This window comes from Schistocerca nitens, chromosome 2 (assembly GCF_023898315.1).
Source record: "Schistocerca nitens isolate TAMUIC-IGC-003100 chromosome 2, iqSchNite1.1, whole genome shotgun sequence".
In the NCBI taxonomy this organism is placed as follows: domain Eukaryota; kingdom Metazoa; phylum Arthropoda; class Insecta; order Orthoptera; family Acrididae; genus Schistocerca; species Schistocerca nitens.
The window spans coordinates 292,079,936-292,103,313 of record NC_064615.1 but is presented as its reverse complement, the minus strand read 5'-3'; the positions used below and the strand labels follow the sequence as shown (position 1 = coordinate 292,103,313).

Sequence of the window (23,378 nt, the reverse complement as noted above, 5' to 3'; positions counted from 1 at the left end):
TTGTCCAATAGGGGAATTTGTAAGGTATGTCAAAGTGAACTTGATTTTGTAAAAGGCAGCCAGAAGGGGTGTAGAGTATTAAATTTATTAATAATTTATCTTGTGGAAAGGAATTGTATTTTGTTTTCTTTAAATTTTATTTATTTTCGGAATTACAAAACTTCTAGTCTAAATTGCTTGTGGTAATCTGATTGGGTGACATTAGAAATAACCCAAGCATACAAGTGCTCAATATGATCTGCTTAACATACTAGCCAATAGGAATTCAGTATTTCCTGCACAGTTGAGTAGGGCTTTGTGCCTCAGATCTATGAGTCGAGAGAGTCACTCAGAAGCTGCTTCTGGTAAACCACCTATGTTAAACCACGTGAATCAAATTTGTACCAAAATGAAGAAGTTCATGTATTTGCTCAGTTCTCATGTCACTGATGAAAAACAACTACATTGTTGAGTATTTTGTGAATGTTTGAGCTTTGTGAGTGGTTTATGTTAGGAGATATTTGTATGTGAACATTTCATGTTGCACTTAAGCTCTGTGTCGCATGTTTCATGCCGATTACGAGACATTATGGCGAGCACTTATTTGCAAAAAGCCTACTGAATGGCTGAATGTGTTAACTCACAAGTAGTCATACTTCAGTGACTGTTAAGGATGCTCAAAATATTGGGTTGGACTAAATATCTTGTGGCTGCTTTTGGGTGTGAACTTGTAAGAGAGACAGTCAGTACCATTGCATAACTGGTATTGAGACATTAAATATGGACCTGATAGCCATTTTATGTGTTCTAAGGACAATAAACCAACTTGCCAACCCAGTTGCCACTCCCAACATACACTGTTGCTGTTGCTCGCAGTGTGGCTTCTGTTGCCAGAGGCTGCAGTCATGTGTTTGTAAGTTGCATTTGCATGCGCGTGTGTTTGTGCGTGTGTGATCCATTTTCGAAAAGGGCTTCATTTGCCGAAAGCTTATATTGTGACATTCTTTTTGATGTGCCTATCTGTGACACAGCATCTCCGCTGTATGGTGAGTAGCAACTTTCCTTTTCATAATATTGTTACATTCCATCACACACACACACACACACACACACACACACACACACACACAGAGTGTTATCCCATAATGTACTTTTACAGGACATGTGATGTACTTACACAAAAAGCTACTTAAAAATTAATTCAAATTAAATATTGTAAAATATACTACAACAGGGTACCCAAAAGAAACTGCACTTATTACTTTTTTAAATTTATTTGTTTACATTGTAAGCACAAACCTTCAATTCCCTTCAAAGTACTCTCCACTTGCACTAGTACACTTGGGTTAACTCTAATTCTATTTTTCAAAGCATTGTTTAAATTCATCTTTTGAGATGTTTGACAGTGCCTCTGTAGTTTTTTCCTTCATCTCAGCAACACCAGAAAAAGACTTGGCTTCCAGGAAACAAAAAAGAGTCACAACAAGCAAGATCGGGTGTGTATGGGGGTTGCGTAGCAGTGATCATACCAGTTTTTATCAAGAATTGCTGTACAGACATGGCTGTGTGAGCAGGGGCACTGTCTTGATGGAAAAGCCAGTCACCCAGCTGCCACAAATGAGGCTGCTTCTGCTGCACAGTATTGTGCAATCTTTTCAAAAGTTTCAGGTAGAAAGTTTGGTTAACTGTCTGACCCTGTGTAACAAGCTCTCAAGGGACAACTCTCCTCACACTGAAAAACCAAATCAGCATTGTTTTAATGCTTGATTACATCTGACAAGCATTCTGGGGTGAGGCAAACTTGAAATCTCCTACTGGCTTGATTGTTGCTTTGGTTCAGTATCCCATAGCACCAAGTTTCATCACCTGTGATTTTTTTTTTCCTTTCTGAAAAAAAAAAAGTTTTTGGATCACTTTGGGACTCCTCTTTCAAAGCTCAGCATGTTTCCACACAATCTTGTTTTTGCTCAGCAGTCAGCAGTCATGGCACAAATTTGGCAGCCACCTCTGTCATTCACAAATATGTTGTCACAATTTGCTGCACTGAACTCAAAGTCATTCCCAACAGCTCCATAATTTCTTCAATGTCCATCATCAATCTTCATTGATGATTGTAGAAATGTTTTCAACATTTCCACGTGTTCAGGCTGTGGAAGGATGACCATATGAGGTATGTCATCAACTGACATTTCATCATTTTTGAAACAGAAAAAAAAGAAAAAAAATCAAACATTTGAGTTTCCCCATAGCGTCACCCTTTCACACCATTTTTAACATTTCAAGAGTTTCTGTTCCACTTTTTCTGAACAAAAACCAGAATTTTACTGCTGCACAATGTTCATGAAAAATAGCCATTGCAAAACTGACAACCAAACAAAACAGTTGTCACTATAAATTCCCACAAAACTTGTCCTTACCTCCTTCAGTGACAGCACTGACTCTGGAATATTCACTCTACGCACTCCTAGTGGCAAAACAGAGTACTATGAAAGCTCTGCCCAGCAAAAAATTACCATAGTTCAGTTTCTTTTGGGTATTCCCTAATACGAGCTGCTGCTGTGTAATTCAAACTGTATCACTTGAAGATACATGATAAATTGTATAAATAAATAGAACCAAAGGGAAACAACAATTATTTCTGCTTCCTGATAAATTATGAAACTCTGATATACCACCTTCTTTGAGCGAACACTTTGATGTTTATGCTGAACAGTCTGAACACAAAAATACTGAACTGCAACAGTAACTATTATCTGCTGTCACTTTGTTCAATCCTTATGTGAAGAAAGAGAAGTTTTAACATGGTAAAGGTAAAGCTGGCTTCAACCCGAAGGTAGTTTTGAATGCCACAGTGATTTATTTAGCCATGTTTCTAATAGAAATGGATGTCCTGTCTTCCTCCAACCTTCAAACTGACTTAACCCAGTCATTTACAGGGGGATATAAAGTTTAGTGTGGACTTCAAACCATGGTGCAACTCACATACAAAAAAAAATTGCCAGAGGTGAAAGATGTGATAAAATGACAAATAAAAATGCTAAGACTGACAGATTTTTTTCCAAAACAAGTAATTATTCAGCATGATTAACTCACACTGATGTGTTTCAAAACAATAACAGAAGTACAAATAGGAAATTCACAAACAAAAATGCTAGAGATAAAAGTCAAATATGGGATTAGATTACATCAAATAATTACCACTTTGTTGGATTCGTACCCAGTGGTACTCTCATCCCTTAAGAACATTATTAAAAGCTTTAAGGTAAATATTTATACATGAAGATTGGTCACACAAAGAAAAAAATTCATTGAATACAGGTCACAATCTTCAATGTTCCTGTTTCATCTTTAAGTTGTTGTATACCAATTTCCTATTGCATTGCCTACAAACTAAAATTTACACAAATTTTGTGTATTAGAGCCACACAAGAAAGCTGCCCAGCAATTCCAGTGAACAGCTGAGGTAAAGTGAATACCATGATAGATAGCTGGTTGTGTCCATTTCTAGGAAATGACAGATGGAAATTATCATTTCCATATGAGTGAAAGTCCAGAATGAAATCAGAAACAGCTTTTTCTTTTCAGATGAGTTACCAATAAAATATAGAGTTCCTCAGGCCTTGATACAGGGCCTCTAACTCTTTCTGATTTATGTAGATGACCTCGTTAAACACATCCTCAAAAAAATTGCTCTATTCGTTCATGATACTAGTGCATTACTCTGCATCTAGCACAGAAATTATGGAGTTAGAAGCAGAAAACTCTATGTCAAGATTGTTGAAGGTTACTGGAAGCAAACTAGCTCTAAATTGTAAAAAAAAGACATCAAACAATAGAAAGTCCACATTGGAATAACAACAATATTATGGAAAGGATAGAACGCTATTCACCACCAAGATGACAAGTTGAGTTGCAGACAGACACAATGAAAAGACTGATACATTTAAGCTTTAGGCCAAAGTCTTCTTCAGAAAGGAGAAAAAACACACACACACACAATCACACAAGCAGTCACACCTCATACTCACATGACTGCTTCCTTCTGCCATTCCGGCCTGACTGCAACAGAAATGTGTTGAATGGGATCAACAATTCTGAGCAGGAAGGGAGAAGGGGAGCGATTACAGGGTACAGATGGGTGAAAAGGAATTGGCACTGCCTCTCGGAGCATGCAGGGACTAGTGGTGGCAGGATAAGCCTGACAGGTGCAGTGTTGGGAGACTGTGATGGAGGGAGAGGTGGGGGAAAGGCAGGGAGTAGAAAGGAGAGCAGCATGGAAGGGGAAAAGAGTAGTGCATGTGCTTCTGGCAGAGAGCAGCACATGATTAGGGTGAGGGAAGGTGAATTGTGAGGAGGTAACAGGACAGAGGGGTGAGGGGGAGGGGGGGGGGGGGGGGAGAGACAGGTGAGTGGCAGGTGTGGGGATTGTAGGTCACCACACATTGATGCTGGGACAATTTCGGAAGCAGAGAATGTATTGTAAGGATAACTTCCATAAGTTAGCTGGCCCAAGTTGTGAAGCAGCCATTGAAATCAAGTATGCTATGACCGGCTGCATATTGTGCCACAGCATGGTCAACCAAGAACTTGGCCACAGTTTGTGGTGGCCATTCATCCTTGTTGACAGCTGGTTGGTAGTCATACCTATACAAAAAGCAGAACAGTGATTGCAGCAGAGCTGGTGTATAACATGGTTGCTTTCACGGGGGCCCAACCTCTGGTGAGGTAGGATAAGCCAGTGACAGGCCTTGTGTAGGAAATGCTGGGTGGGTGGATTGGGCAGGTGTTGCACCTGGTCTTCCACATGGACATGATCCACTTTAGGAAGGGTGGGGAGGATGTTGGTTAGGCTGCTCTTAATTTCAGTGTATGATGACAAATAATCAAAGCCCTGACAGAGGATGTGATTCATTTGTCACAGTTTGGAGTGATAAAGGGGGCACTCCTCTTTAGCTAGCTCTTGGGCGAGGTGGGAGGATTGGGGGCATCTCCCAACACACACCCCAATCCACCTCCTCCCCCCCCCCCCCCCTCCAGGAAATATGTTTGTGGACTAGATGTAAGTGCTAGTGTCTGTGAAGGCTTTTGTGAGGCCTTCAGCATACCGGGCGAGGGAGCTCCTGTCATTGCAGATACACCTTCCCCGGGTGGCTGGGCTGTGCAGGAGGGTTTTCTGGTATGGAAGGGATGATAGCTGCCAAAATGCAGGTTGTTGGTTCCTTTAATGTGGACCCCATGCACCCAACTTCTACATGCTCTCCAAAATCTGCAAACCCAACAATCCTGATGCCCCACTGAAGCTGGTTAATGTGCTCCCACTGATAGGATTGACAAACAGCTGCAACCAACTGCTCAAACTCTACTCTCCCACATCAAAATGCCAATCAATTCCTTCACCAAATCTACACCATCACCACCCCTTTACCTCTTGGGTCCCTACTCTTCACTGTTGACGCCACTACCCTACACATCAACGTCCCTAATGCCCATGATATTGCCGCTACTGAACACTGCCTCTCCCAATGTACTTCAAATTCCAAGCCAATTCCTCACTCTTCAACACCTTACTAACTATATCCTAACACTCAACCACTTCTCCAGGGATAGTACACAAACAAAACTGCAGCACAGCTGTGGCAACCACACGGCATCCTCCTATGCCAATCTGTGTATCTGTCTAGAGAGAACCTCCCTAGCCTCCCAAAACCCCAAACACCTGGTCTGGTTCAGGTTCATTGATGTTATCTTCATGATCTGAACCCGCCTCAGAACCTTCTCTCCCATCCACTTCCCTCAGTCCTCCTCAACCTAGATTGCCACCTTCCTGTACGTTGGCCACCTCCTCTCTGATGGTTCCACCTACACCTTTGTCCATATTAAACCTACCAACCTCCAACAGTACCCGCATTTCAACAGCTACCATCCCTTCCATACCAAAAAATCCCTCCCATACAGCATGGCCATCTGAGAACAACGTATTTGCAGTGACAAGAGCACCCTTGCACTGTATGCTGAAGGTATCACACAGAGGTCTTCATTGATAGGAACTAGCCCTCAGACCTAGACCACAAGCAGATTTCCTGTGCCATATCCCCACACACCAACAATCCTCCCATTACCCCATCAGAGGCTGGGCCACATGTGAAAGCAGCCATATTATATACCACCTCTGCTGCAATCACTGTTCAGCTTTTTATGTTGGTATGACTACCAGCCAGCTGTCCATCAGGATGAATGGACAATGCAAATTGTGTCCAAGAACAAGATTGGCCATCCTTTGGCACAACATGCAGCTGTACATAACATACTTGATTTCAATGGCTGCTTCACAATCCATGCCATCTGGATCCTCCCCGCCACCACCAGCTTTGCTGAGTGCAAAAATGAGTCATCCTTACAACACATTCTCCACTTCTGAAATAATCCTGGCCTCAACCTACACTAACCTACTGTCATCATACCCTCCACCCAACAGCTACTGCCTCCTCTGTCCTATTACCTCCTCCCATTTCACATCCCGTCCCTCTCATTGAGCTACTCTCTGCCAATGCACATACTGGTCTTGTCCTCCTCTCTGTTCCTCTCCTTCCAGCTTTCCCCCTCCTCCCCCTCCCCCATAGGCTCCCAACTGCACCTGTCATCCCTATTCTGCCACCTTTAGTCCCTGCATGTTCCACTAGGCAATGCTAATTGCTAATTCCTTTTCCTTCCATCCGTAACCTGATACCCCCCCTACTCCAGATTGTTGCTCCTGCTCAATGTGTTTCCACTGCAGTCTGGCTGGACTGGTCAGAGATAGTGGTCATGAATGCGTGAGGTGTGCTTGCTAATGTGAAAGTGTGTGTGTGTGTTTCTCTTTTCTGAAGAAGGCTTTGGCAAAAGGCTTATATGCATGAGTCTTTTCCATTGCGCCTGTCTACAACTCAACTTGACATCTTTATGGTGAGTGGCAATCTATCCTTTTCCTAATATTGTTGAAAAAAAACTATGTCAGTATTAATTTATTAAAGAGATGAAAAATTTATCCAGCACAGTTAAAAGAAGAATTGTAAAAAATGTTTGTAATGGGTCTATTGGTTTAGTAGCAGTCACCCCATAAAATAACTTCTCAACTGTGCACTGTGGTATGACGTTATTGAAAGTTGCATCAAGTAAAGACACATTGGCACTGGAATACTATGCACAGTTCCATTCACTTCTTTGCTGCAGACTAATTTTTTGAGGAAATGCTATTCTGAGCATAAATGTACTTACAATCAAAAAGAGCACTGAGGATAATTCTTGAAATTAAAAAACTGGAATCCTGTAAACCTAGTTTTACTGATCCTGGCATTTCATATGTCCCGTGTTCGATTATACATGAATCAATGATCTTCACTAATGACTATTACTAAAAAGTAGTGAACTACCGCAGAATCTAGTTACCATAGAACAATCAAATATGCACCAGAAGTTTTCCAGAACTTCACACTGAGACACCACCCTCTACTGTAGCATGCTGGGGATGTAATGTTCACTAAGGGTGGTGGGAGCTGTTTTGGTGCTTGTCAGGAGGCACTCGACTTCCATCTGGGGTGTCCTGGGTTTGGATGATGGTGAGAGGGTTCAAAATGGCTCTGAGCACTATGGGACTCAACTGCTGTGGTCATCAGTCCCCTAGAACTTAGAACTACTTAAACGTAACTAACCTAAGGACATCACACACATCCATGCCCGAGGCAGGATTCGAACCTGCGACCGTAGCAGTCACACGGTTCCGGACTGCGCGCCTAGAACCGCGAGACCACCGCGGCCGGCGATGGTGAGAGGGGCAGGAAGACATTGAAGCAGGTTGCAGAGAAGCAGACAATGCACAGAACAGTTATTCATGGCTCCATCTGATTTGGATAATTATATGGGTGTGCCCTCATCTCTGGCATAGTGTGAAGTCATCGCATAATATTTCCTCTTGGCACAGCAGCCAAGGTAGGTGTCGAAAACAGCCTGTGGCATACACATGCTGCAAGGTAGTGAAGATGTCTTATGCTTAATTGGCAGTGTCTTAGTGGTGTGACGGCAGGTATTGCCACCCAGGGAGAGGAACCCTGGACTGTGGGCTGTGGCGCTGTGTCATAGTTACGGCAAGGCTGCGTTCATAGAATTTGTGGCAACAGTTGACACATAGCAGGTGTCGAGGATGTACCTGCCCTGCTGATGACCTACTCAGCTGGACTGGGGGTTTAAAAACAACTGTCCAGTGCTGACAGTGAGGAAGACACTGCGTTTCTGTTCCATGTGGAAATGTCTCTGACACAGGCCTATGACTGAGGGTTGACTGTTACCATACGGTGATGGGTCAAACTGTAAACGCTTCCTACAAGTTGGCCAGCATCCCAGGCCATTGATCTGTGGCATCTCAGCATGAAACAACTTGCTTCTAATAATATGGCAAGTTGTTGTCCACAGCAGACCCCTAGTTACAACTCTGGGCTGTGACTGTGTTGTAGTCCATTAAACTTCTTCCCTCCTTAAGAAAAATCCAGCCCTCCAGATTGCTGCTGGCTGAAACAGAATCACTATATATTACAGTTGTTGTTATGGTTCACATCCTCCATCTTGAGACTGTGGTAAACACTCCTGAATAACCTTTGTCACATGGTGTCCCCTTCTTCTCTGCACACAGTTCACCATTTCACAACAGAGAGACTGTAGGTCATTGTTTGCACTATTTTCACTTTTGTTAAAACTGCATCATCCCACATTGTGGGAAAGGAACAGAGATTAGGAAGCCATCCTTAAGTGTAGCCTCACTAGTCTTCCCACTTAATAAGTCAAGCTAAACTTTGCATCCCACACTTTCTCATATTATACACATCACATACCTCACATAATTAATCAGGAAAACTTGAAAAAACTCTCATATACATCCTTAAGTTGCATTCTGCATTAACCTACACAAACAATATAATGTGCACCCAGGCTCTAAAACCAAAAGTCAGGCACTTCTTGACCTGTACAACTCATGTATATTAATCTACATGCACTTTACCCTGTTGCCTTGTCTAACAAATGGGGAAAAGTATCCAAAAAAGAAAGGAGTCAGTGGTAATGTTGCTATGGTTGCATTTGCAGATGTACTGATAGGGAAAAACTCTATGATTCAATGAATCCATGACACCCCCATAACACAAATTTCATCCTCACAATACATCAATAAACACATATAACTCTTCATCATCTCCCATTAAAAATTTTCTATACTTCACATTAAACCTTTCACCCCAAGGGACTACAAGTACCCATTGGCCCCGCTTCACAAAGCCCTTAAATACTACAGACCTACTAGCTGGGTCACAGTCACTTTTTAGCTTCCCTCCTGTGCTCTTAATACATCTCTGAAGCTTCATAAAACTTTCCCTAGTGCCCAAAGCATTCTCCTGTAATGTCAAATATCTAGCCTGTACAGATATCATTGGCAGGTTTTCTGCTATCATATGTTCTGTATCTCGGCAGACCTGGAGTGGTTTAATTAACAAAGTCATGGCCAATGACTCATCTTGCATCTGTGTGCTGTCTCAGCGTATTGCTGCTTTGGTTCAATGTTGCATGATACAAAGACAGGAAATCATAATCATCTGATGCTGTTATGACACCCACACCATGTTCTACTCTATCAATGCTGTACAACCTCTGCTCACATGTGCCTCACATCTGTGAATTGAATAACATTCACTATTGTTCTGGTGGTCATACTGCTAGAATATCCTATCTCCTAGTACTATGTTACTACATTCTGCGCAACAAAACATCTGTGTTTCTCACTAAATGAAATATACTGAGTTTCAATTATTCTTTTATCTTACCTAAAAAATTCTTTAATATATTATCTAAACCCACACTTCAGCTATTTCCAGTATACATTCTACTTTACGAAATTCCTACTTGCAAGAAAAACTGTATGGCTATTCTGCCTATTTCTGCACTTTCTTAGCACCTACTGTTTCCTACATCTAATGCCAGCTGCTTCCAGCCCTTGCTAGAGTAACGTCCTTTTTGGTAGCATGTTCAACAAATTACATCATACAGCATGGTGCACTGGGCTGTCCGTCCCAGTAAAATGCACTGAGTGCATGTTACCGAGTTAATGGTTCAGCTTTCATGCCTTTACCAAACATTACAACTAAGACAGTGAAAAAAAAGATACAAGGACCCCAGAAGTGAAAATCCAAAATCTGGGTTGCTGAAGTGTTCTTGACCCTCTTCTTATGTGTTTGGATCAGAGTCACAAGATTCACATGTGACCTGTCACCTGACACATCATGTGTTGATTTACCTCTAATATATTATTGTGGGAGGAAAAATGTTATCTATTCTAATTATGAAATGACATCAGTATTTCATCATTGACTGTCTTATATTTGTTTCAGTGAGTGTACAGATCATAATTATTTCATAACTCAGAGCAGACAGAATATAAATTAAATATAACATCCACCTTGAAGGCTCGACAAGAAGTCAGTGATATTTCATTTTAGAGGTTCCTTTGTTCATTGCTGTTTACATTCTTGGAGAGGGAGTCTGTTCCTTGACAGTCAAAAAACCACCAAGCCACAACACCAAAACAGAAAAGGCCCCACCCACAGCAGGTAAAGATGTTTATTCGGCGTCACGCCTTGCTGTTCAACTCTGCACAAACATGAAACAAAACAATCGGACACAGGATGTGTTTCATAAATTAGTCCCTTCCTAATACTACTTCACTATTTTTTCATGATCATCTCTCCTTGTCATAAATTCGTAGCACAAAATGTCATTTGCCTAAACAGCCCTGCATTACCACTTACATATGTTAATGACCCAGTTCAGTCACCACTGAACTCTCCACCTGCTTCAGTCATCAGCATGAAGTGTACCTTCCTCTTGATCTGCAAGCCTTCCCACTTTTGACACCAATAATGTACCGGGTTCAAGGTGCAATGAGCACCACTGGGTGGTGGGAGCTGTTTTGGTGCTTTTCCAGAGGCGTTTGACTTCCATGTGGGACTTCCTGGGTTCAGATAATGGCGAGGGAAATGACAGAATGATACAGAATGTAGTGGACTAGAAAGAGGGCTGGAGAGAAACATGAGTATGGACAAATCGGTGTGCCAGGAGAGGTATTTGTAGAAAACAGCCTGCAGGATACACACGCTGCAAGGCAGCGAAGGTGTAGCCAGCTGCGTCCTAGCGGTGCGACGACAGGCAATGGAAGGGAGATGAACCCGGGACAGTGGCAGCGGTGCTGCAGTAGACTTCTGTTGCAGATTCTGAGTTGCTTTAGCAAAATCATGGCAATGACTGACACACAGCAGGTGCCACATGTGGCCCTGCCATACCAATGACCTACCTGAGTGTTCAGTACTGGCCGTGTGGAAGTAGCTGCAATTTTGTGACATACGGAAATGCCTCAGACACAGGGCAGTCACCAAGGACTGGATGTTGCCATACGGAAGTGAGCTGAATCGCATGAGCTTCCTGTAAATTTGGCAGTGTTCCAGGCTGTAAACTCGTGAAAGTTATGTTTGGGAGGTTGTCAACCACAACTGTGCCCTAGTTATGCCTCTGGGCAGTGAATGTGCTCTAGACCATTACAATACAATTACACACGAGAAATTACTATAGTCCAAGCATTTAAGAAAAAAAACTAATAGCATTCCTAATAAAGCACTACTTTTACCCTGCAATGCTTGCATCCTGAACAAGAATTTATAAATATGCAAAGACAGTGTGTTTACATTACAGTATTCTGATCTGTCCTACGGTACTTGTACAGCCAGTCATATATGCAAAGGCTGGACTAATAAATATACAAAGCGTCAGTGGAAGGTACGTCTATGGAAAAAAACCTCATAAAAACATTTTTTGAAACCAAAAGCATCTTTACAACAAAGAGCGTTTCTTTAACTATTTTCTACAAAGCTGTCACCATTGTTCAGACATTTATCATTGCAAGAAACCAACTTTTCTCTGCCCTCTTCATAGAAAGATGCCACCAGCTTTTGTCACTGTCAAACTGTCTTCCTCCAAAATCATCCTTCAAGTTCAACAAATGCTACTCGGCAAGTTTGAGATAGGCACAATTCAAAATCAAAATGTGTTCAGATTGCTCAGTCAAGGCACTGTGTTGATTCATGACAACATTCTCATTCTGCTGGGGTTACTCAAAATTCTATTCAACAATTCAGTTGGGAGCAGTTCAGTCATCCACCATACTACCCCTATCTCACACCTTCTGACTCCCACTTGCTCCTCAACTCGAGGTGGGATTTTGGAGGAAGGCAATTTGACAGTAACGACAAAGCAAAAATCAGTGTTCAGCAGCGACTGTCTTTGCTTGCATTATTTTTATAGAAAGAGGGCAAAGAAAAGTTGCTTTCCTCCTATGACATATGTCTGAACGATGGTGGTAACTATGTAAAAAACAGTTTAAGAAATGCTCTTTCTCATAAATATAAATTTTGATTTGAAAAAGTTTTTTTTTTTTTTTTTTTTTTTTTTTTTTTTTTTTTTTTTTTTTTTTTCCAAGCACACCTCATACAACACAACACAACATACATAAGAAACAAATATATTTTGGAAGCCTGATTAGATTACACACCACTCTATTTATTTATTTAGTCCTTCAAATCCTACATGTATAGAATATATACAAGGATATTGGACATGGTTAGGTATTTACAAGATAAAATACAGTTTGTATTGTAATCCTAAGGACTAGATACTGAAGTAATTTAGCAAAGATTCATACATACAACAAGATCAATTTTCTCCAAAGCAAATGTCTATGAAACCCAGGCAGTCTGACATATATGGTATTTTATTACTGAAAGGTTCTAAGAGCAAATTTTACACGTTATGGAATGGAAAGAGGTTAACCACTTTAATGAAGTCATCCACTTAAGAAAATTAAAATGCTAAGATAACAAAAAAATTATGCAAAAAAATATATAACTCCTCCAAAATACATTTAAAGATTCTTTCTTTTTTAAACAACACCCTACATTATACAAACTTCAATCTTGTCTGCAGGAAGTTAAAGATTCTGCTACTACTGTACTGTGTAACTTTCTGTGCACAATGAAGGTTACTCGTCCTTCCTGTCATTCACATACACACACACACACACACACACAAAACAAGACACACCATGAAGGAATTATCTGAATGGGACAGCATGTACAGATAAACAAATGATTACAATTTCAGAAAAATTGGATGATTTATTTAAGAGAGAGTGTTTCACAAATTGAGCAAGTCAATAAGATTTTGGTGCACCTCTGGCCTTTATGCAACCAGTTATTGGGCTTGGTACTGATTGATAGAGTTGCTGCCTGTTCTCTTGGGGGATGTCATTCCATATTCTGTCCAATTGGTGTGTCAGATTGTCAAAATCCTGAGCTGGTTGGTGGGCCATGCTCATAATGCTCCGAATGTTTAGAATTGGGGAGAGATCCAGCAGCCATGCTAGACAAGGTAGGGTTTGGCAAGTGAGAAGACAAGCAATAGAAACTTTTGTCATTTGCAGGCAGGCATTATCTTGCCAAAATGTAAGCCCAGGATTGATTGCCAGAAGGGCAACAAAACGGCACATAGAATATCATCAACTTACAATGTGGTGTAAGAGTGTTGTGGATGACAACCAAAGGGGTCCTATTATGAAAAGAAATAGCACCCCAGACCATCACTCCTGGTTGTTGAGCCATATGGCGGGCAACAGTCTAGTTGGTATCCCACTGCTGTCCAGGGCATCTCCAGACAAGTCTTTGGCCTGGGATCTTGTTTACTGGAGTGCAATGTTAAAGTTATTTAATTAAAGAATGAAGAACGTCATTTTGAAATGATAACAGTACAAGTCAAATTAATTTGTCTTCCCTAACAATGCCCATGTTCATCCTGACTTTTACATAGTTCCTAAGCTAAATATAGACATAGACAGTTACCTAATAGACAAAGAGAAACAGGAAGTATACCAGATCTCCATACTTTTACCATTAGAGCATACAGTTAGACATTCAGATGACCTCAAGGTCACAGGTCATAAAATAGAAGACCTACACAATGAAACAGACTACCAACAACATAGGCCCTTCAGAGGATGGTCAAATCTTTAAATAATAAAATATCACCAGTTGGGATTTCAATCTTACAAGATGACAGTATAAGAGCAAATGGCACTCACCATGTGAACTGAAACCTTCCTTCACGAGGCACGAATCAACCAAATACAATGGCCTGGGTATCCACTCACATAATCCCAATGCTTGTGATATATTAAACAAAAATTAATCTTACATCCCCATCAGAGGTATGGAAGATCATCATCACCCTAACAAATTAAAGTTCATATGAGGTGGACATCACCTCCAACAGGACACTGCAAATGTGTGGCCCTATAATATGTAATGTTCTTAGTCACTCATGTAGTACATCATTAAAGAACGGAAACTTCACAGTTACAACTAATGCTTGGTGTCCCACATTTCATTATTTTCTAAATTTTTGAGAAGGTGATGTACTCCAGGGTTGTTATCCACTTGTGTAGCAATGAGATACTTAGTCAATCACAGTTTAGACTTCAGAAGGGTCACTCTACTGAATCAGCTATTTATACATTTATTGAGCATATAATAAAATCTTTAAATGACAAAATATCACCAGTTGGGATCTCCAGTGACTTATCAAAGGCATTTGTTCTTGTCAATCATAATATTTTATTAGGGAAGTGAAGTTTTTGTGCTCTATGTAGTTTAAAACATGCCTGGTTTAGTTCTTATTTAAGAAAAAGAATGCAGAAAGTTTCCTTAGTATCTTCTAGTAATACAAAGAGGTATGGTACATCCTTTGAATGAGGTGAAATTCAGAGTGGGTCCCACAAGGTTTGATCACTGGTCCACTACTGTTCTTTCTCTATGCGATCTACCATTTTATTTGAATCAGGATGTAGAATTAGTCCTGTTGGCAGATGATACAAGTACAGTTGTAGAACTAAATGAAGAAGCAACAGAATAGTAACTGATGTTTCTGCAAAAGTTACAGACCAGCTCTGCAAAAATGGGATAACATTAAATTTTGAAAATACAGAGCTCATGCATTTTTGTCCCGTCAAAATTAACCTAGTACACCAACAAGAAATAATAAAAGGTGTACAAAATTCTAAGTTCTGAGTTGTGCATGTTGATGAAAATGTTTAAAGTGGAAAAAAAACATAGTAGATCTGCTAAAACATTTATGTTTGCCTACTTTTGCCATAAGAATGATTGCAAACTTTGGGGACTTAGAAGTCAGTAAGTTTCTACATTTTACATATTTCCATTCACTGATGTCTTATGGGATAATATTCTGGGGTAACTCCACATTTAGGCAAGAAGTACTCATTGCACTAAGGAAAAGTGGTAGATTTTGGAAAAGTCACCCAGAACTGCAGTTAAGGGTGACTTTCAGAAAATCTATCCATTTTCCTAGACCTCTCTAGTCCTTTTCCTTCACCCACCTTCCTTCCCCTTCAACCTTCTGTCTTAAGAAGGAACCACTGGCTCTGAAAGCTTGCCATGCTTGGAGAGTAGATTTTTTTATCTATCCTATTACATTGTACTGTAAATAATTGATTGTTTTCATTGTTTTGTGTGTGTGTGTGTGTGTGTATCAATCTTATATTTATACTTATTCTCAGACAATGGGAACTCAGGTAGGTATATCAACAATGTAAGAAAAGGCAGATTATTTCTGCTCCATCCTACGTGATATCGCATTCTGGCCCAAGCTGCCAGAGTTGGCAGTCATGTGCATATGAGATGTACATGCTTGTGTATGTGAATGGTGTTTGCACCTGTCTTTTGCTGATTAACGCTGTGGCCAAAAGCTTTATGTAAGTGTCTTTTAATTGTGCCTGTATGCAACCTAACTTGTCCACTTTAGAGCACATACCAATCTATCTTTTCCTATATTGTTTATATTTACACTAACCTTTAATGCAAATATGATTCATGGAAGAAGTAACTACTAACTGACAAACTAAATCAAACTTCCAGATTGTTGTCTCAGCAAACCCCCCCCCCCCCCTTTATACACACCATATGACTGCTGGCAAGGCCGCTGTCGAAGAGAGGGAAGGCCTTTAGCAGCAACATCTTGGCCACCTCATGAGCAGCTCACCAAAGAGAATCAAAACATGTTATGATTTAGGCATGGGGCAACGCAGTCCTGAATGTCAGCCAGCTGCAAATTTTTATTTCACAGATATGCACCTTTAAGCAGACTGTTTTTTTGGTAAAATTTTGTTTTATTAACAGCAACTTTTTTGCTTTGATAAGGCTTATTCTTATGTTTCCTGTTTCCCTTGAATACAAGCCCATGAATGCTCACAGACATGCAGGTGCTACGAAACATTTTTTATGCATTTCATATAGTAAGAAATTGTTTAAGTTTTGTTGTCCCAGCTGAGAATATCATTTACTCCTCTCTGTTGCCTGCAATCTGTTACGATCCAATTTACTAGGTGATGAGGACTGTGCAACAATAATGCATGACTGCAACAGGAAGGGCCAAGCTTTAGCTGCTACTGAGATTATAGTGATGTTTCATTGTTTAGTACTTTTATAACAGAGGCTACAAAAATAAAATGGCTATTCCCACAAATTCTGCTGAGTTAGATATATTAACTGAGAGCTACCATACCTGGAAATCAGTTGACCACCCTTCTAGTTCACGTAGCCTTAGCAAAAAATCAGCAAACCAAGGACCTAATGTCATCATGGATGGATAAGCAAGTTTTGTCCACCTTGCTGGGACCTGATCCATAAAAAGAGATGCTTCCAATTCCTCCATATCTGTTGTTATAGTCAGTTCACCCTGAAAATTTAGTTACTTACAATAATCGAGAAATCACCAATTATCAGATTAACTTGAAACTACAAGCATTAAGCATATACAGAGACTTAAATTGAAAGAGCTACCATTAAAATAAGGCAAAGGGCATCTGGTCAGTTACTAAATCTGAATTAGATTTCAATCTAAGACTCATATGGTGCACATCAGCACCAGCCAAAGTGTGAGCAGATTAAGATAATTCACAACAACAAAGAAATAGAATAAACTGACTCAGTCAAATTCTAAGGATTAAATATGGATAAAATCTGAGTTGGCAGAATCGCACTCAGTACCCAGCTAACCAAATGAGTAGCTTTGCATTTGCAGTGCAAATACTGTCACTTACAACTGACACTGACACACTAAAAGCAGCACATACAAGTTATTTTGAATCTATTATTAGATATGGTTTTGTTTCTTGAGGAAACTTGGCTAACAAAGGACAGATACTAAAAATACAGAAAAAATTTGGAATAGAATTTCAAGAATTTTTTCAAGAATTTTATTCATCATAGATCATTTTACAATGATATTGGCTTCGTCATACAAGATGTACTAGTACATACAGAATAACAAAATAAACTTCTGTCAATACATTATAAATACATTTGAAGCATGGCAGTGTACCAAATTACAAAGGATAGCTTTTAAAAGCTAATGCAACAAGCTATCTTATAATCTAATGTAATAAGGTATTTTATTGTTTATAGTATAAACTTTGTAATTACACACGATTAACCACAGCACAAAATAATATGTTTAACTACAGACAACTTTTAAATGTTTATATTCTCCTCAGACATCTCAAAGAATTCTTTAATGTCATAGAATGGATGATCTGACAGCCAGCTGTACCACTTAATTTTAAAAGAATTTGTATCCATAGACTGAACATGAATTGGCAGTTTATTGAACATTTTGAGTGGGTTAACTTTGTGGGAATTTCCTGTTCTCGCTAATCTGTGGCGCGGTATGTCTAAATTACCGTTAGCCCTGGTGTTGTGTTCGTGTATTTCCCTTCTGGCAATAAATTCTGAAATATTATTCTTAATATAGAGTACAGACACATAGATGTATAAATTGTAAGTATTCTGAGTCTGGAAAAAAGAGGACGACAGTGCTCCCTATGACCTCTTTTACATATTATACGTATGACTTTTTTTTGTAATTTCAATACGTTTTTGATGTGAGGGAAGTGCCCCCATATAATCAGACCATATGAAATATGTGACTGGAATAGCCCAAAGTATGTCAACCTGAGGTACTCCAAGCTCACTACCTCCCTTAGTTTCAAGAGAAGGTATGCCACCTGAGATATTTTTTCACATACATGATTGACATGTTCCTCCCAATATAGTTTTGAGTCAATGTGAATACCTAAGAGTTTTACCGACTTATTGCCTACTTCATTTGATGTTCCCATTAAAAGTTGTTGTGCTTTGTCAGGGTTGCATAGGAGCTTATTGGCTGCAAACCAGTCCAGGGCCTTATCTAGTGTTTCTTTTGTTAGGTTATTCAGATCTGAAATGTTCTGATGTGTGGTAAGTAGTGTTGTATCGTCAGCATAACACACAACAGGGTGAGCTATATTTTTAGGTAAATCATTAATAGCGACAATGAAGAAGAAGGGTCCAAGGATAGACCCTTGTGGTACACCTGTGCTTATTTCCATGATGAAAGAATTTAAATTTCTGACTGAAACGAATTGTTTTCGGTTACTTAAATAAGAATTTATCACAGATAAAGTGCTCCCTCTCACCCCATAAAACTCTAGTTTCCCCAGTAGTATGTCAACAGGAATGCAATCGAAAGCTTTGCTTAGGTCACATAATACCAGTGATACCATGTTATTATTTTCAAAAGCTGTTAAGGTTTGGTCAATGATTTCCAAGATGGCCCTGGTTGTGTTCTTCCCCTTTCGAAAGCCAAACTGATTGTTATCCTCTTCTCCATGATGATCACCCTTTCCCTGACACCCTTAGTAAGGCCAATCACTTTGCCTCCTACCTCTCCGATGTATTTTCCATCCCCGATGATCCCCAGTTCGATTACTCCCTCTTCCCGGATATCAGCGATCGCACTGACACCTCTGTCCCTCCCCTCGCTCCTGGTTTCCAGTACTTGGACAACATTGCACACACGGAACTCAATGCCCCTATCTCTACACAGGATCTCATTGTTACACCCCACACAAAACGCAACACCGCTCCTGGTCATGATCGTGTCACCTACCGTCACCTTCGTGAAGCTCCTGTCTCTTTCCTCTCCACCCTGGCCAGGCTCTACAATGTAGTCCTGTCCACCGGTTACTACCCCAACCTGTGGAAAACCCCCCGTATCCTCATGTTCCTTAAACCTGGCAAACCGCCGTCCGCCGTCTCCTCCTACCGTCCCATCAGCCTTACCTCGGTCTTCAGCAAGGTCCTGGAATCTATCCTCACCCGACGCATCCACCAGCATCTCCGCCAGCACCGCCTCCTTCCCGTTACCCAGTGTGGCTTTCGGCCGTCCTTCTCTTCCGACGACCTTCTCCTTCACCTCACTCGTCTCCTTTCCGAACAGCTTAATTCCCGTCGCTCCGCAATCTTCCTCTCCCTGGACCTCGAACGTGCTTATGACCACGTATGGCATTCCGGTCTCCTCTTCAAGCTCCAAACCTTCGCCCTTCCCATTAACTACGTCCGTCTGATCGGCTCCTTTCTCTCCCGCCGTCCTTCCTATGTCACCATCCATAACACAGATTCCTACACCTTTTTCCCCTCTGCCGGTGTACCCCAAGGCTCTGTCCTCTCCCCCCTTCTGTACCTTTTGTACACGGCGGACATGCCGCCGCCGTCAGCCCCCGTCCACCTTCTCCAGTTTGGCAATGACACCGCCTTCCTTGCCCTTGCCCCCACCCTACAGCGCTCCCAACACCTTCTCCAATCCCATCTTGACCGGTTCACCGCTTGGTGCAACCAGTGGTTGCTCAAGGTCAATCCCTCCAAAACCCAGGCGATCATTGTAGGCAAAACCACCCCTTCCTTCCGCCTCCTTGATTTCTATCTCACCATCTATGGCCGTCCTATCGCCCTCACTCCCACCCTTAAGTACCTTGGCGTCACCCTCGACCGCCGCCTCTCCTGGACTCCCCACCTCCGGACAATCCAAGCCAAGGCACTCTCCCGACTCAGGCTCCTCAAGCTCCTCTCCGGCCGTACGTGGGGTCTGGACCCCTCCACCATCCTCCACACCTATAAATCCCTCATCCGCCCTATCCTTTGTTATGCCCATCCGGCTTGGATCTCCGCCCCCGCTACCTTTTATAAATCCCTCCAAATCCTTTAATGTCATGCTCTCAGCCTCGCCTATCGCATCCGTCTCCCCTCCCCCACGCGGATCCTGTACGATCTCATCCCCTTCCCCCACCTCCTCCTTTTCCTTGAAAGGATACGGATCCTGTACACCTCCCGCAAACTCGATCCTCCTCACCCGCTCGTCTCCCCGATCCTCTCCCACCCCCGCCCGCTGCCGCGCCTGTATTCGCACGTCCCACCCGGTCTCCATCTCTCCACCCTCCTTACCCTCTCCCAAGGTGGCTTCCGCCAGCTCTCCCTCCCTGATGATGCCCTCCTCCCCTCCATCTACCCCTCCTACCAACTTTGATCCTCCCGCCCTCCTCCTGTGCTTGCTCCTCTGGGCACCCTCCCTCCCTTCTCTCCCTTTTCCCTCCCTCCTCCATTTCTCCCCCCTCCTCCCCCGGGCTTCCCCTCCCCTGTCCCTCTCCTCCTGCCCCCATCTCCTCAGCCATTGGCATCCATTTTCTCCCCTCTCCCCCACCTCACCCCCGTTCCCCTCTTGGCAGGTCCCTGGACTCGCACACGCTAAGTGGACATTCGCGTGCTGGAGATCACCGCCATCAGTGTTTCGTGTGTGCCGTCATGTTTAGTGTTCAGTGTTCACCGTCACACTCCATCGTTCACCAGTGCCATCGTCTTCTTCAGTGTTTGTGCGTCGTGTCAACAGTTCGTAGTGTGGATTGTCATCGAGTGTGAATGGCTTCCTGTTTTTTTATGTTCATGTGTCTACTGTTTTTTCCCGCTGTTTTTCCAAGTGATGTATCTTCTCTGTTTGTATCATTGTACTCTCTTCGGCTGAAGAGCGGCGTATTGTGCTGCTGCCAGCCTACCTGTTCCACAGGTTTTAAAATCACAATAAAGAAAAAAAAAAAAAGTTAGTTGTGGCGGCACCTATCAACATTTTTCAGAACTTCCGCTTGCTTTGCACTCGATTCTAAGCCGCAGGCGGTTTTTTGGATTACAAAAACCGGAAAAAAAGTCCGGCTTAGATTCGAGTAAATACTACATGCAGTTCAGAACTTGTAAGGGGTGTCCCACATGTATATGCCTAACATATGATGACAAACAGATAGAAGAGTGGTCAGTGTTAAATTCTTGGGATTACAGCTTGATAATAAATTCAACTGGGAGGAGCACACCACAGAACTGCTGAAGAGTCTAAACAAATCTCTATTTGCAATGCGAATTCTGTCAGACATAGGGGATATAAAAATGAAAAAGTTGGCATACTATTCTTATTTTCATTCCATAATGTCATATGGTATTATTTTTTGGGGTAATTCATCAAGCCAAGCTAAAGTTTTCTGGGCACAAAAATGTGCAATAAGAGTTATATGTGGTGTGAACTCAAGAACATCCTGAAAATACCTGTTTATGGAACTAGGGATACTAAACTACTGCTTCCCAAGCTATTTATTCTTTAAGGATATTTGCCATTAAAAATATATCACTTTTTCAAACCAACAGCTCCATTCATGGAATCAATACTAGAAATAGGAATAATATTCACAACATTTAAAGTCACTTACTCTTGAACAAAGAGGTGTGCATTATTCAGGAATACACATTTTTAATAACTTGCCAGCAGCCATAAAAAGCTTAACAACCAACGAAATTCAGTTTAAGACAAGCCCAAAGGGTTTATTCGTGGCCAACTCCTTCAACTCCATTGATGAATTTCTCAGCAGAACCAACTGATAAAATTTAACTTCTGCACCATTTCAGTGCAGTAATGTGTTCATTGTAAATAAGTATTGTAGTAGTTCTATTATATGTTTATTACCTTATAAATAAATAAAACTTTTTTTTTTAATTTTAAATTCAGTGCATTAAAGCAATCTTAGTACAACAAAAACAACAACAACATATGATCATTCCACTTGGAACCTGTGGAGGGTCCATTAGCTTATTTGTTTTAGTTGTAAACATTTCTCATGTAATATTGTTTTTCTGACATGTCTTATTTCCTGTAGGGCCTCTTCACTATGGAACATTTGCAATGAAAGTAAATCTGATCAAATCTAAGTAAGTACTCCCTTTTTTATCATTGTGCAACAACAATTTTTTACCTTTAATAATAAGAGTGTCTGCAATCTAATGTCTTCCATATTTTTCTGATTAATTATTTAGTACAGAAAGTTAAATCTTTTGTCATTCTCAGTATAATATTCATACACCCTTCATCATGTGAGGAAAGGGGAGAGGGGGAAGGGGGGGGGGCAGGAGGGAGGGGGGACCTGGCAGTGAAGTCAGGTGAGCCAGAAGCATGATATACAACTGAAAAGATTTTTTTAAATTTTCTTGTGGGGAAAGACTTGAGGTATAAATGAAGTTGGGGTTCTTTCCTGGTGAAAAAGCACAGGCACAGCCTTATTCACTCATTTACTTGGAATACAGAAATGAACGTGACTGAGATGTATGTTTTCAGTTCATAGTAAAGGCTGTAGGATTCTTTGGAACATACAGAGCTAGGACTACAATTTGTTAGTTCCAAAACATAGCTTACCCAATCCCCTACGACATGCAACCTGCTGTGAAGATGTTCCCTAAATTATTTATTTATTTATTTTGAGATAATGTACACCAAAGATCCTAAAGAAATACTGCTGCTGCAGCAATTATTCTCATACACAAACAATGAAATTAGGCCTGATCATTTGCACAAGTTTACCAATCATGTTCATTCATGGAGAACATTGATTTGTTTTATTGCTATACGATGCTCATTGTCATTTGAAATGTCACATGTTGCTTGTATCAACAAGATGCTAGACAAATGTAAAACTCAACTGACAATGTGTTGAGATGAGTGTTACACTACCTGAGTGTACAGAATGTATTTATTTCATGCAGTCCTAAACTGCACCAATCAATGAAAATACTTCAGACTCAACCAGCAGCAAAGAGAGCAGTGTGCTCTGCATAGGTCTGTCAATCATGAATGCATCAGGATGCATGCATGAGCAATGAAAAAATTCCTGGATTTTTTCCCAGTTAAAAATATACTTTTTCCCCCAGGTGAAAATACAATTTTTCTTTGTAAAGGGACAATATACTTTCCATCAGAACTGTAAAACTTATAAATCCATTGAATAGATAAGGTTTGATGCACCAGCATAGATCTTCTAGGCAGTTTTTTTACGAAAGAGGTTTGATGTGCAGCAACATGTAGGTTGC

The 23,378-nt window shown here is 41.1% G+C and overlaps 1 protein-coding gene across 1 annotated transcript in view; it reads right to left on the bottom strand.

Annotated features, from left to right (window-relative positions):
- The window catches only part of LOC126234993 (dynein beta chain, ciliary-like), a 732,993-nt gene that overhangs the window by 4,916 nt on the left and 704,699 nt on the right, over window positions 1-23,378 (bottom strand). The window contains exon 49 of the mRNA XM_049943730.1: window positions 16,672-16,845. Within this exon, the coding sequence (XP_049799687.1) occupies window positions 16,672-16,845 (174 nt within the window). The remainder of the gene's footprint in view (window positions 1-16,671; window positions 16,846-23,378) is intronic.